This window comes from Bombina bombina, chromosome 6, assembly GCF_027579735.1.
Source record: "Bombina bombina isolate aBomBom1 chromosome 6, aBomBom1.pri, whole genome shotgun sequence".
NCBI classification, from domain to species: domain Eukaryota; kingdom Metazoa; phylum Chordata; class Amphibia; order Anura; family Bombinatoridae; genus Bombina; species Bombina bombina.
In genome coordinates this window covers 1063332201-1063348601 of record NC_069504.1, presented here as the reverse complement: position 1 = coordinate 1063348601, position 16401 = coordinate 1063332201, and the positions used below count along the sequence as shown (strand labels likewise).

The 16401-nt window shown below is 40.8% G+C and overlaps 1 protein-coding gene across 2 annotated transcripts in view; it reads left to right on the top strand.

Moving 5' to 3' along the window:
- Positions 1 to 16401, top strand: part of LOC128664166 (protein mono-ADP-ribosyltransferase PARP12) — a 380066-nt gene that overhangs the window by 105089 nt on the left and 258576 nt on the right. For both annotated transcript variants that reach the window (XM_053718923.1, XM_053718922.1), the window contains exon 4: positions 2709 to 2855. In XM_053718923.1, coding sequence (XP_053574898.1) covers positions 2709 to 2855 — 147 coding nt within the window. The remainder of the gene's footprint in view (positions 1 to 2708; positions 2856 to 16401) is intronic.

The following is a 16401-nucleotide window of genomic DNA, read 5'->3' as shown; positions in this document are numbered from 1 at the left end:
ATTTTCGTCAAACTTCTTCCCTGTTTGTCGTTTACTCTGGACAGAGGAGAGGTCAAAAGGCTTCGGCTACCTCTCTCTCCTTTTGGCTTCGTAGCATAATACGTTTAGCCTATGAGACTGCTGGACAGCAGCCTCCTGAAAGAATTACAGCTCATTCTACTAGAGCTGTGGCTTCCACCTGGGCCTTTAAAAATGAGGCCTCTGTTGAACAGATTTGCAAGGCTGCAACTTGGTCTTCACTTCACACTTTTTCAAAATTTTACAAATTTGACACTTTTGCTTCTTCGGAGGCTATTTTTGGGAGAAAGGTACTTCAGGCAGTGGTTCCCTCCGTTTAAAGTTCCTGCCTTGTCCCTCCCTTCATCCGTGTACTTTAGCTTTGGTATTGGTATCCCATAAGTAATGGATGACCCGTGGACTGACTACACTTAACAAGAGAAAACATAATTTATGCTTACCTGATACATTTATTTCTCTTGTAGTGTAGTCAGTCCACGGCCCGCCCTGTCTTTTAAGGCAGTTCTAAATTTTAATTAAACTTCAGTCACCACTGCACCCTATGGTTTCTCCTTTCTCGTCTTGTTTCGGTCGAATGACTGGATATGACATGTGAGGGGAGGAGCTATATAGCAGATCTGCTTGGGTGATCCTCTTGCAACTTCCTGTTGGGGAAGAGATATAATCCCATAAGTAATGGATGACCCGTGGACTGACTACACTACAAGAGAAATAAATTTATCAGGTAAGCATAAAATATGTTTTTCAGTGCAGCTAATATTACACTAATATTTTTTCATTCTTTTTTAGGTACTTAATCAAGTAACATCTATACATTACATTAGAGTAAATGCTTACTTGTTTTTTTGAATAATTGTAATCATTGTAAAAATAAATTTATTAGAGTACCTTATATATATATATATTAGAAGATTTTCTTCTTATATTTTATAGTAATTTTCTTATTTATTTCTGCACAGTTCTATTTAGACATTTAATTTTGTTTAAACACATACTCTGCCCATGATCACCTGTCTTAAGGGATTTATTTTATTTTAATTAGTTATTTAATTGCTGGGAGTTTCCAGCTGTCCGGTATATAAGGCAGTGTATCATGGGTAACAGGTATGGTCACTGAGGATGTAACAAAGGAAACGCGTCTGACCTTATATAATTTTTCTCTGCCTTGCTGCCTGTTTATTGCTGTTACCTACCTCATTGTTGGAATTATTGTAGTTTGTCATATGAATGAAAGAAGCTATCACCAATAAATAGGTATATTTATTTGCTGTTTGCCGTGTGTTGGTGTTTAAGTCTCACTGCTGCCGGGTGCGCTGGAAATTATTTCTTGTGTGTCTCCTCTTCTTGGGCTTTCAAAAATGAAGCTTCTGTGGAACAGATTTGCAAGGCTGCAACTTGGTCCTCTCTGCATACTTTTTCCAAATTTTGCAGATTTGATATTTTTGCCTCGGCTGAGGCCTGTTTTGGGAGAAAGGTTCTTCAAACGGTGGTGCCTTCTGTTTAGGTCTGCCTGTCTTGTTCTCCCTCCCTGTTCATTCTGTGTCCTCTAGCTTGGGTATTGGTTCCCACTAGTAATTGAATGATGTTGTGGACTCTTCATATCTTAGGAAAGAAAACAAAATGTATGCTTACTTGATAAATTTCTTTCTTTATGGATATGGAGAGTCCACGACCCCACCCTTTATTAAGACAGTTATTTTTTACTAAACCTCAGGCACTTCTACACCTTTGTGTTATTCCTTTTCCATTTTCCTTTGGTCGAATGACTGGGGATTATGGGTAGGGGAGTGGCACTTAACAGCTTTGCTGTGGTGCTCTTTGCCTCCTCCTGCTGGCCAGGAGTGATATTCCCACTAGTAATTGAATGACGTCGCTGACTCTCCATATCCGGAAAAAAAGAAATTTATCAGGTAAGCATACATTTTGTTTTTACTTGAGAAATATTATAGGTATATCTGGTACTGTTTCACAAAAACAATAAATAGACAGGCGAGTTTGAGTCAGCCATATTTTCCGTTTGTTTGTTAGAAATATTTCATACAAATTTTTGTCATATTTAAAGGTTATAACTTATAGCTACTTTTTTTTTTTTTTATTTCTTTAACAAAACGGCAGCAAATTTTCCACAGCTATGGACCGAACTCATAGAACTGAATAACAGACATGTGCAGTCTGAGTTAAACAGTCACATTTACTATTAAAGGACCGCTCAATACAGTAGAATTGCATAATTAACAAGTACATAATAAAAAGACAGTGATTTAACACCTACTTTGATCTTCAAATAAGCAGTAGATTTTTTTTCTGACAAATTAATTTTTCCCGCCCCCTGTATCATATGACAGACATCAGCCAATCACAGACTAATATATGTATACCCTGTGAGCTTGTGCACATGATCAGTATGATCTTGTTCCCCAGAAATTGGGAATATAAAGGCCGTGCAAAATTTGATAATGGAAGTAAACTGGAAAGTGTCATAAAACTGCATGCTCAAGTTTATTTTGACTTGAGTGTCCCTTTAAATACCAAAATGCACTGTTTGTTCTTTCTAGGGTTTTCAGATCCTTCTTAAAGTCTATGACCATTTTTTGTAGAGAAATAATTTGATAAGCTTTTCTAAAAGAATGTGATCAACCCCAAAGTTAGAGCGATATTACTGTTATAAATGTGTGTTTTTTTATGAACAGGGATCCAGGCAATGAACAGTCATTGGACAGATAATGAATATTATAGTGACAAAGATCATTGGAACATCCTTGAAGAACAGCCCAAAATATTTATCTCCAGCAAAGCAAAAGGTGAACAAGGGTCACCACATTCCTCAAATATTGCAGGTGAGTCGGTGATTACATCTAGAACAACAAATTCATCTGTGCCTATACGTTCTGCATCTATTGGACACTCACCAATATCTGTAAGATCATCTTCTCTAATAAATAAATCAGTGAGCAGAAAACAGATTTTTCCCTCAATGCTAATGCTTCGGACAGCATCCCTATATATTCTAACTTATATATACCCAATAACGGGTCTGCTTCAGCACCATCCAGGGTCCAGCAAAGCACTTCTACAACAGATAATGCAAAAACTTCAGTTCCAGTCAGCAGAATAGCTCTGGAGCAAATACATTTACAAATGTGTCTTCTACATTTCCATCCAACCCACAGAAAAGCAATTTTGCTAATGCAGATTTACTTAAAAATGTGTCGACTGCAGCTCCATTCGTAAGCCAGCCAATCACTTCTACAAATAATGCAACCAATGCATCAAGCAGTCTAACAAGCAACAAATAACTTTTTCTAAACCATATGAAACATTGACCATATTTAACATTCAACCATCAAAAATGTAAACATTACGATTTTTTAATATTATTTTTTTTTTATACAGCCCTGTTTAGATGCATCACAATTTATAGTACCCCATACTGTACAGTACTATCACTTTAAGAAAATGAACTAAAAAAAATAGAACTCTACTTACTTGTACTCTCTTATATACAAAAGTTCAAAGGCAGGGATCTTCAATCATTTTAATAATTTCTCAGCTGTGTATTTGCAAATGAATGTGCCCCAACACTCCCTGTTTTGTGTTATTACTTGGTCACATTGGCAGCACTCCCAAAGATGTGTATATAAACCTTTTGTAAGGTGTGCTAAACCAAAGTTTGTATTTAAAAAAATAAAGGAGACTGACCATCACTTCAACAATCTGTAGATAGTAAACCTAAACAGAAGCGCCACATGGCCTAGTATAAAGAGAATAAAATGGAATGGGTACAAGATATATCAAGTTACACTCACGTATATAATAGCACCCCTAAATGGTGCACGTGTGGCAGGCTGGAATCTCTCAGTCGCCCAGCAGACTGGCCTCTCGTGGTTCACCAATGTCAGGAATGGAAATCTTCCAAAAGTTTCTCTCCAATGCAGGATATGAGCAATAAATGATATATAGCAAGTAATACAAATAAAAACTTGTATTAATTAAAATAAGTAACGCGTTTCTCAGCTATAAAAGGCTGTTTCTCCAACATTGGTGTGTCCGGTCCACGGCGTCATCCTTACTTGTGGGATATTCTCTTCCCCAACAGGAAATGGCAAAGAGTCCCAGCAAAGCTGGTCACATGATCCCTCCTAGGCTCCGCCCACCCCAGTCATTCTCTTTGCCGTTGCACAGGCAACATCTCCACGGAGATGGTTAAGAGTTTTTTGGTGTTTAAATGTAGTTTTTATTCTTCTATCAAGTGTTTGTTATTTTAAAATAGTGCTGGTATGTACTATTTACTCTGAAACAGAAAAGGATGAAGATTTCTGTTTGTAAGAGGAAGATGATTTTAGCAGACAGTAACTAAAATCGGTTGCTGTTTCCACATAGGACTGTTGAGATGAAGTAACTTCAGTTGGGGGAAACAGTTAGCAGACTTTTCTGCTTAAGGTATGACTAGCCATATTTCTAACAAGACTGTGTAATGCTGGAAGGCTGTCATTTCCCCTCATGGGGACCGGTAAGCCATTTTCTTATTCAAAAACAAACAGAATATAGGGCTTATTATGGGCTAAAAAACTGGTAGACATTTTTATGGGCTAAATCGATTGCTTTATTTGTGCATATTATTCAAATTTAGGCTAACAATTGACATTTATAATCTTGGGGAACGTTTATAAAACGGCAGGCACTGTATTGGACACCTTTTTCAGTCAGGGGGCCTTTCTAGTCATAGACTGAGCCTCATTTTCGCGCCATTAATGCGCAGTTGTTTTTTGAGAACAGGGCATGCAGATGCATGTGTGTGGATCTAAGAATCTCTGAAAAAGCTTTTAGAAGGCGTCATTTGGTATCGTATTCCCCTCAGGGCTTGGTTGGGTCTTAGCAAAGACTGTATCTGGGACTGTATAGGGGTTAAATTGAAAAACAGCTCCGGTTCCGTTATTTTAAGGGTTAAAGCTCTGAAATTTGGTGTGCAATACTTTTAAGGCTTTAAGACACTGTGATGAAAATTGGTAATTTTTGAACAATTCCTTCATGCTTTTTCACATATTCAGTAATAAAGTGTTTTCTGTTTGAAATTTAAAGTGACAGTAACGGTTTTATTTTAAAACGTTTTTTGTGCATTGTTGACAAGTTTAAGCCTGTTTAACCCCTTAATGACCACAGCACTTTTCCATTTTCTGTCCATTTGGGACCAAGGCTATTTTTACATTTTTGCGGTGTTTGTGTTTAGCTGTAATTTTCCTCTTACTCATTTACTGTACCCACATATATTATATACCGTTTTTCTCGCCATTAAATGGACTTTCCAAAGATACCATTATTTTCATCATATCTTATAATTTACTTTAAAAAAAATTATAAAATATGAGAAAAAAATGGAAAAAAAACACACTTTTTCTAACTTTGACCCCCCAAAATCTGTTATACATCTGCAACCACCAAAAAACACCCATGCTAAATAGTTTCTAAATTTTGTCCTGAGTTTAGAAATACCCAATGTTTATATGTTCTTTGCTTTTTTTGTAAGTTATAGGGCCATAATACAAGTAGCACTTTGCTATTTCCAAACCATTTTTTTTCAAGATTAGCGCTAGTTACATTAGAACACTAATATCTTTCAGGAATCCCTGAATATCTATTGACATGTATATATTTTTTTTTAGTAAACATCCCAAAGTATTGATCTAGGCCAATTTTGGTATATTTCATGCCACCATTTCACCGCCAAATGCGATCAAATACAAAAAATCGTTCATTTTTTCACAAATTTTTTCACAAACTTTTGGTTTCTCACTGAAATTATTTACAAACAGCTTGTGCAATTATGGCATAAATGATTGTAAATTTTTCTTTGGGATCCCCTTTGTTCAGAAATAGCAGACATATATGGCTTTGGTGTTGCTTTTTGGTAATTAGAAGGATGCTAAATGCCACTGTGCACCACACGTGTATTATGCCCAGCAGTAAAGGGGTTAATTAGGGAGCATGTAGGGAGCTTTTGGGGGTAATTTAAGCTTTAGTGTAGTGTAGTAGACAACCCCAAGTAATGATCTAGGCCCATTTTGGTATATTTCATGCCACCATTTCACCGCCAATTGCGATCAAATTAAAAAAAAAGTTAAATTTTTCACAATTTTAGGTTTCTCACTGAAATCATTTACAAACAGCTTGTGCAATTATGGCACAAATTGTTGTAAATGCTTCTCTGGGATCCCCTTTGTTCAGAAATAGCAGACATATATGGCTTTGGCGTTGCTTTTTGGTACTTAGAAGGCCGCTAAATGCCGCTGCGCATCACACGTGTATTATAGCTAGCAGTGAAGGGGTTAATTAGGAAGTTTGTAGGGAGCTTGCAGGGTTAATTTTAGCTTTAGTGTAGAGATCAGCCTCCCACCTGACACATCAGACCCCCTGATCCCTCCCAAACAGCTCCCTTCCCTCCCCCACCCCACAATTGTCCCCGCCATCTTAAGTACTGGCAGCAACTCTGCCAGTACTAAAATAAAATATATATTTAGGCTTTTTGGTGGGGTTTTTTAAGCATATTTACATATGCTGCTGTGTAGGAGCCCCCCTTAGCCCCCAACCTGGCTGATCCCCCACCAAACAGCTGTCTAACCCTCCCCCTCTGCCTTAATGGCCGCCATCTTGGGTACTGGCAGCTGTCTGCCAGTACCCAGTTTATAAAAAAAACAGTTGCTTTTTTTATTTTTTCCCCATTTTCTGTAGTGTAGCTCCCCTACCCACCAAAGAACAAACCCCCACCCCCTCCTAGATACCTTTGACTGTTTTTTTTTTAAAAAATAAAAAGCTTTACACAAACTTTTAGCACAGTCTTTTCTGTAGTGTAGCGGTTCCCACCCGCTCCCGCCCCGTGCACGCGCCCGCCCGACGCCCGACGTGCGCGCGCCTGTGCGCGCCCCCATCGCCCCCGCCCCCGATCCCGCCCCCCTCTACATTACCCGGCCCATCGATGGCCGCCCACCCGCCTCCCAAGTCAGCTCCCACCCACCAACGTTACCGGCCACCGATGTCCGGTGCAGAGAGGGCCACAGAGTGGCTCTCTCTGCACCGGATGGCCATTTAAGGTTATTCCAGGATGCCTCCATATCGAGGCATCACTGCAATAACCGGAAAGCAGCTGGAAGCGAGCAGGATCGCTTCCAGCTGCTTTCCACACCGAGGACGTGCAGGGTACGTTCTCAGGCATTAACTGCCTTTTTTCTGAGGACGTACCCTGCACGTCCTCGGTCGTTAAGGGGTTAACATGTCTATACCTTCAGATAAGCTATGTTCTATATGTATGAAAGCCAATGTGTCTCCCCATTTAAATTTATGTGATAATTGTGCCATAGCGTCCAAACAAAGTAAGGACAGTACTGCCACAAATAATGATATTGCCCAAGATGATTCCTCAAATGAGGGGAGTAAACATGATACTACATCATCTCCTACTGTGTCTACACCAGTTTTGCCCATGCAGGAGGCCCCTAGTACATCTAGTGCGCCTATACTTATTACCATGCAACAATTAACGGCTGTAATGGATAACTCCATAGCAAATCTTTTATCCAAAATGCCTACTTATCAGAGAAAGCGCGATTGCTCTGTTTTAAACACTGAAGAGCAAGAGGACGCTGATGATAATTGTTCTGTCATACCCTCACACCAATCTGAAGGGGCCATGAGGGAGGTTTTGTCTGAGGGAGAAATTTCAGATTCAGGAAAAATTTCTCATCAAGCTGAACCTGATGTTGTGACATTTAAATTTAAATTAGAACATCTCCGCGCACTGCTTAAGGAGGTGTTATCTACTCTGGATGATTGTGACAATTTGGTCATTCCAGAGAAATTATGCAAGATGGACAGGTTCCTAGAGGTTCCGGTGTCCCCTGACGCTTTTCCTATACCCAAGCGGGTGGCGGACATAGTAAATAAAGAGTGGGAAAAGCCTGGCATACCTTTTGTTCCTCCCCCTATATTTAAGAAATTATTTCCTATGGTCGACTCCAGAAAGGACTTATGGCAGACAGTCCCCAAGGTCGAGGGGGCAGTTTCTACTCTAAAACAAACGCACTACTATTCCTATCGAAGATAGTTGTGCTTTCAAAGATCCTATGGATAAAAAATTGGAAGGTTTGCTTAAAAAGATTTTTGTACAGCAAGGCTACCTTCTACAACCAATTTCATGCATTGTTCCTGTCACTACGGCAGCGTGGTTCTGGTTCGAGGAACTAGAAAAGTCGCTCAGTAGAGAAACTCCATATGAGGAGGTTATGGACAGAGTTCACGCACTTAAATTGGCTAACTCTTTTATTTTAGATGCCGCTTTGCAATTAGCAAAATTAGCGGCGAAAAATTCAGGGTTTGCTATTGTGGCACGCAGAGCGCTTTGGCTAAAGTCTTGGTCAGCGGATGTGTCATCCAAGACAAAATTACTTAACATTCCTTTCAAAGGTAAAACTTTATTTGGACCTGATTTGAAAGAGATTATTTCAGACATCACTGGGGGAAAGGGCCACGCCCTTCCACAGGATAGGTCTTTTAAGGCTAAAAATAAGCCTAATTTTCGTCCCTTTCGCAGAAATGGACCAGCCTCTAATTCTGCATCCTCTAAGCAAGAGGGTAATGCCTCACAACCCAAACCAGCCTGAAAACCAATGCAAGGCTGGAACAAAGGTAAGCAGGCCAAGAAGCCTGCCACTGCTAACAAGACAGCATGAAGGAGTAGCCCCCGATCCGGGACCGGATCTGGTGGGGGGCAGACTCTCTCTCTTTGCTCAGGCTTGGGCAAGAGATGTTCAGGATCCTTGGGCGCTAGAAATAGTTTCTCAAGGTTATCTCCTGGAATTCAAGGAACTACCCCCAAGGGGAAGGTTCCACAAGTCTCACTTATCCTCAAACCAAATAAAGAGACAGGCATTCTTACATTGTGTAGAAGACCTGTTAAAGATGGGAGTGATACACCCAGTTCCAATAAAGGAACAAGGAATGGGATTTTATTCCAATCTGTTCGTAGTTCCCAAAAAAGAGGGAACGTTCAGACCAATTTTGGATTTGAAGATCCTAAACAAATTTCTCAGGGTACCATCGTTCAAAATGGAAACTATTCGAACGATTCTACCCACCATCCAGGAAAGTCAATTTATGACTACCGTGGATCTAAAGGATGCGTACCTACATATCCCTATCCACAAGGAACATCATCAGTTCCTAAGGTTCGCTTTTCTGGACAAACATTACCAGTTTGTGGCTCTTCCATTCGGATTAGCCACTGCTCCAAGGATTTTCACAAAGGTGCTAGGGTCCCTTCTAGCGGTTCTAAGACCAAGGGGCATTGCAGTAGTACCTTACTTGGACGACATTCTAATACAAGCGTCGTCCCTGTCAAAGGCAAAGGCTCATACGGACATCGTTCTAGCCTTTCTCACATCTCACGGATGGAAAGTGAACAAAGAAAAGAGTTCTCTGTCCCCGTCAACAAGAGTTCCCTTCTTGGGAACAATAATAGATTCCTTAGAAATGAGGATTTTTCTGACAGAGGTCTGAAAATCAAAACTTCTAAGCTCTTGTCAAGTGCTTCATTCTGTTCCTCGTCCTTCCATAGCACAGTGCATGGAAGTAATAGGATTGATGGTTGCAACAATGGACATAGTTCCTTTTGCACGAATTCATCTAAGACCATTACAACTGTGCATGCTCAAACAGTGGAATGGGGATTATACAGACTTGTCTCCAATGATTCAAGTAGATCAAAAGACCAGAGATTCACTCCGTTGGTGGCTGACCCTGGACCATCTGTCCCAGGGAATGAGCTTCCGCAGGCCAGAGTGGGTCATTGTCACGACCGACGCCAGTCTAGTGGGCTGGGGTGCGGTCTGGGAATCCCTGAAAGCTCAGGGTCTATGGTCTCGGGAAGAGTCTCTTCTCCCGATAAACATTCTGGAACTGAGAGCGATATTCAATGCTCTCAGAGCTTGGCCTCAACTAGCAAAGGCCAAATTCATAAGGTTCCAATCAGACAACATGACGACTGTAGCTTATATCAATCATCAAGGGGGAACAAAGAGTTCCCTAGCGATGAAAGAAGTGACCAAAATAATTCAATGGGCGGAGGATCACTCCTGCCAATTGTCTGCGATCCACATCCCAGGAGTGGAAAATTGGGAAGCGGATTTTCTGAGTCGTCAGACATTTCATCCGGGGGAGTGGGAACTCCATCCGGAAATCTTTGCCCAAATAACTCAATTATGGGGCATTCCAGACATGGATCTGATGGCGTCTCGTCAGAAAAGGTTCCTTACTACGGGTCCAGATCCAGGGATCCCAAGGCGACTCTAGTAGATGCACTAGTAGCACCTTGGACTTTCAACCTAGCTTACGTATTCCCACCGTTTCCTCTCATTCCCAGGCTGGTAGCCAGGATCAATCAGGAGAGGGCCTCTGTGATCTTGATAGCTCCTGCGTGGCCACGCAGGACTTGGTATGCAGACCTGGTGAATATGTCATCGGCTCCACCATGGAAGCTACCTTTGAGACAGGACCTTCTTGTTCAAGGTCCATTCGAACACCCAAATCTGGTCTCCCTCCAACTGACGGCTTGGAGATTGAACGCTTGATTCTATCAAAGCGTGGGTTTTCAGATTCGGTGATAGATACTCTGGTTCAGGCCAGAAAACCTGTAACTAGAAAAATTTACCATAAAATATGGAAAAAATATATCTGTTGGTGTGAATCCAAAGGATTCCCATGGAATAAGATAAAAATTCCTAAGATTCTCTCCTTTCTTCAAGAAGGTTTGGAGAAAGGATTATCTGCAAGTTCCCTAAAGGGACAGATCTCTGCTTTATCTGTCTTACTACACAAAAGACTGGCAGCTGTGCCAGACGTTCAAGCATTTGTTCAGGCTCTGGTTAGGATCAAGCCTGTTTACAGACCTTTGACTCCTCCCTGGAGTCTAAATCTAGTTCTTTCAGTTCTTCAAGGGGTTCCGTTTGAACCCTTACATTCCATAGATATTAAGTTACTATCTTGGAAAGTTTTGTTTTTGGTTGCAATTTCTTCTGCTAGAAGAGTTTCAGAGTTATCTGCTCTGCAGTGTTCTCCTCCTTATCTGGTGTTCCATGCAGATAAGGTGGTTTTGCGTACTAAGCCTGGTTTTCTTCCTAAAGTTGTTTCTAACAAAAATTTTAACCAGGAGATAGTTGTACCTTCTTTGTGTCCGAATCCAGTTTCAAAGAAGGAACGTTTGTTACACAATTTGGACGTTGTCCGTGCTCTAAAGTTCTATTTAGAGGCTACTAAAGATTTCAGACAAACATCTTCCTTGTTTGTTGTTTATTCTGGTAAAAGGAGAGGTCAAAAAGCGACTTCTACCTCTCTTTCCTTTTGGCTTAAAAGCATCATCCGATTGGCTTATGAGACTGCCGGACGGCAGCCTCCTGAAAGAATCACAGCTCACTCCACTAGGGCTGTGGCTTCCACATGGGCCTTCAAGAACGAGGCTTCTGTTGACCAGATATGTAAGGCAGCGACTTGGTCTTCACTGCACACTTTTGCCAAATTTTACAAATTTGATACTTTTGCTTCTTCGGAGGCTATTTTTGGGAGAAAGGTTTTGCAAGCTGTGGTTCCTTCCGTTTAGGTGACCTGATTTGCTCCCTCCCTTCATCCGTGTCCTAAAGCTTTGGTATTGGTTCCCACAAGTAAGGATGACGCCGTGGACCGGACACACCAATGTTGGAGAAAACAGAATTTATGCTTACCTGATAAATTACTTTCTCCAACGGTGTGTCCGGTCCACGGCCCGCCCTGGTTTTTTAATCAGGTCTGATGAATTATTTTCTCTAACTACAGTCACCACGGTATCATATGGTTTCTCCTATATATATTTCCTCCTGTCCGTCGGTCGAATGACTGGGGTGGGCGGAGCCTAGGAGGGATCATGTGACCAGCTTTGCTGGGACTCTTTGCCATTTCCTGTTGGGGAAGAGAATATCCCACAAGTAAGGATGACGCCGTGGACCGGACACACCGTTGGAGAAAGTAATTTATCAGGTAAGCATAAATTCTGTTTTCATCAGGCTTCATAAAAGTGTTGATATTAACCTGCTATATATAACCAAACAAATACTCAAAGGAAACAAGAAACACCTGGCTGGACAAAGCAGTTCAGACAAATGAAGTGATGTCATGCCAAACAAACAAATAAAACAAAACAACTATAACAACAATCCTCTAAGCACAATAGGAATGTATCTACACAAACAAAACATTCAGATATATGGATAGAAAATATATAAAACAAAAACATACCGTAAACGATGAATGCAGATACTATTAAATCGTGTGTACGCTCCAGCGTGTGTTATATTAAAAGATGAGTGCTTTAAAAGTATTGACCACCACTGCTGTTCGTTATCAATGGCATATAGAAAAACATGTAAAGCATATATTGAAAAAAAGTAAAGTTCTAAAAACAACGGAAAAGAAAGGGTTGTTTGCTCTAAGAGGCGTATCCAAGGGAACAGGCTGAAGCCTATCAGTGGTGTTTAAACAAACAATCCACCCAAAAGGGGTAGCGGGGACTGAGGCGTCATCTAAAAAATTTATATATACACACATAGTATTCGTGTGATCATTCTATGACCAAAATCATGAATGGGCCATCATCCGCATCCGCGCACCACAGCGGGTAACGCCCCATCTCATGATGCAACAAAAATTACCAGCAATATGTCTAAAAAAATATGATGTGATATTGCACAAAAATCATACGATGCACTCATGGAATGGGACAAATAGGAGTTAGGAAGTGTGATAAGGAAAAGAATAGTGATGTTTGGAAAGGGGATCTGTGAGTGAAAGGGTAGGTAGGAAAACAAGAGAACAAAGCTAATTTGATAATGGAAGTAAATAGGAAAGTTGTTTAAAATTTTATGTTCTATCCATACATATACACACATATGAATACAAACAAGCACACATATTCTCACACACACATATGCATACATGGACACATTCTCTTTCACACACATATGCATACATACACACATTCACGCACACAGACATATGCATACATATACGCACACACATTCTCACGCATTCACACACATATGCATACATACACACATTAACGCACACAGACATATGCATACATATACGCACACACATTCTCACGCATTCACACACATATGCATACATACACACATTCACGCACACAGACATATGCATACATATACGCACACACATTCTCACGCATTCACACACATATGCATACATACACACATTAACGCACACAGACATATGCATACATATACGCACACACATTCTCACGCATTCACACACATATGCATACATACACACATTAACGCACACAGACATATGCATACATATACGCACACACATTCTCACGCATTCACACACATATGCATACATACACACATTCACGCACACAGACATATGCATACATATACACACACACATTCTCACGCATTCACACACATATGCATACAAACATGCGCACACATTCTCACACACACACTTATGCCTACATACACACACACACGCACATGCATTCTCACACACACATATGCATACATACACACATTCACACACACACTTATGCCTACATACACACACACATGCATACATACACGCACATGCATTCTCACACGCACATATGCATACATACACACACACACACATTCTCACATATATGCATACATACACGCACACACATTCTCTCTCTCTCTCACACTCATACATACACGCACATGCATTCACATACACATTCTCTCACACACATATGCATACATATATGCGCACACATTCTCACACACACACTTATGCCTACATACACACACACACACACACACACACATGCATACATACACGCACATGCATTCTCACATGCACATATGCATACATACACACATTCACACACACACATTTTGACACACACACACATTCTCACACACACATACATATGCATACATACACGCACACACATTCTCTCTCTCTCTCTCTCTCTCACACTCATACATACACGCACATGCATTCACATACACATTCTCTCACACACATATGCATACATACACATGCACACACATTCTCTTACAAACACAGGCCTAGATTTGGAGTTTGGCGGTAAAAGGGCTGTTAACGCTCCGCAGGCTTTTTTCTGGCCGCACCATAAATTTAACTCTGGTATCGAGAGTTCAAACAAATGCTGCGTTAGGCTCCAAAAAAGGAGCGTAGAGCATTTTTACCGCAAATGCAACTCTCGATACCAGAGTTGCTTACGGACGCGGCCAGCCTCAAAAACGTGCTCGTGCACGATTCTCCCATAGAAAACAATGGGGCTGTTTGAGCTGAAAAAAAACCTAACACCTGCAAAAAAGCAGCGTTCAGCTCCTAACGCAGCCCCATTGTTTCCTATGGGGAAACACTTCCTACGTCTGCACCTAACACTCTAACATGTACCCCGAGTCTAAACACCCCTAACCTTACACTTATTAACCCCTAATCTGCCGCCCCCGCTATCGCTGACCCCTGCATATTTTTTTTAACCCCTAATCTGCCGCTCCGTAAACCGCCGCAACCTACGTTATCCCTATGTACCCCTAATCTGCTGCCCTAACATCGCCGACCCCTATATTATATTTATTAACCCCTAATCTGCCCCCCTCAACGTCGCCGACACCTGCCTACACTTATTAACCCCTAATCTGCCGAGCGGACCTGAGCGCTACTATAATAAAGTTATTAACCCCTAATCCTCCTCACTAACCCTATCATAAATAGTATTAACCCCTAATCTGCCCTCCCTAACATCGCCGACACCTACCTTCAATTATTAACCCCTAATCTGCCGAGCGGAGCTCACCGCTATTCTAATAAATGCATTAACCCCTAACGCTAAGTCTAACCCTAACACTAACACCCCCCTAACTTAAATATAATTTACATCTAACGAAATTAATTAACTCTTATTAAATAAATGATTCCTATTTAAAGCTAAATACTTACCTGTAAAATAAATCCTAATATAGCTACAATATAAATTATAATTACATTGTAGCTATTTTAGGATTAATATTTATTTTACAGGCAACTTTGTAATTATTTTAACCAGGTACAATAGCTATTAAATAGTTAAGAACTATTTAATAGTTACCTAGTTAAAATAATAACAAATTTACCTGTAAAATAAATCCTAACCTAAGATATAATTAAACCTAACACTACCCTATCAATAAAATAATTAAATAAACTACCTACAATTACCTACAATTAACCTAACACTACACTATCAATAAATTAATTAAACACAATTGCTACAAATAAATACAATTAAATAAACTAGCTAAAGTACAAAAAATAAAAAAGAACTAAGTTACAAAAAATAAAAAAATATTTACAAACATAAGAAAAATATTACAACAATTTTAAACTAATTACACCTACTCTAAGCCCCCTAATAAAATAACAAAGCCCCCCAAAATAAAAAATTCCCTACCCTATTCTAAATTAAAAAAGTTACAAGCTCTTTTACCTTACCAGCCCTGAACAGGGCCCTTTGCGGGGCATGCCCCAAGAATTTCAGCTCTTTTGCCTGTAAAAGAATAAATACAATACCCCCCCCAACATTACAACCCACCACCCACATACCCCTAATCTAACCCAAACCCCCCTTAAATAAACCTAACACTAAGCCCCTGAAGATCTTCCTACCTTGTCTTCACCATACCAGGTTCACCGATCCGTCCTGGCTCCAACATCTTCATCCAACCCAAGCGGGGGTTGGCGATCCATCATCCGGTGCTGAAGAGGTCCAGAAGAGGCTCCAAAGTCTTCCTCCTATCCGGCAAGAAGAGGACATCCGGACCGGCAAACATCTTCTCCAAGCGGCATCTTCGATCTTCTTCCATCCGGTGCGGAGCGGGTCCATCTTGAAGCAGGCGACGCGGATCCATCCTCTTCTTCCGTTGTCTCCCGACTAATGACGGTTCCTTTAAGGGACGTCATCCAAGATGGCGTCCCTCGAATTCTGATTGGCTGATAGGATTCTATCAGCCAATCGGAATTAAGGTAGGAATTTTCTGATTGGCTGATGGAATCAGCCAATCAGAATCAAGTTCAATCCGATTGGCTGATCCAATCAGCCAATCAGATTGAGCTCGCATTCTATTGGCTGTTCCGATCAGCCAATCAGAAAATTCCTACCTTAATTCCGATTGGCTGATAGAATCCTATCAGCCAATCGGAATTCGAGGGACGCCATCTTGGATGACGTCCCTTAAAGGAACCGTCATTAGTCGGGAGACAACGGAAGAAGAGGATGGATCCGCGTCGCCTGCTTCAAGATGGACCCGCTCCGCACCG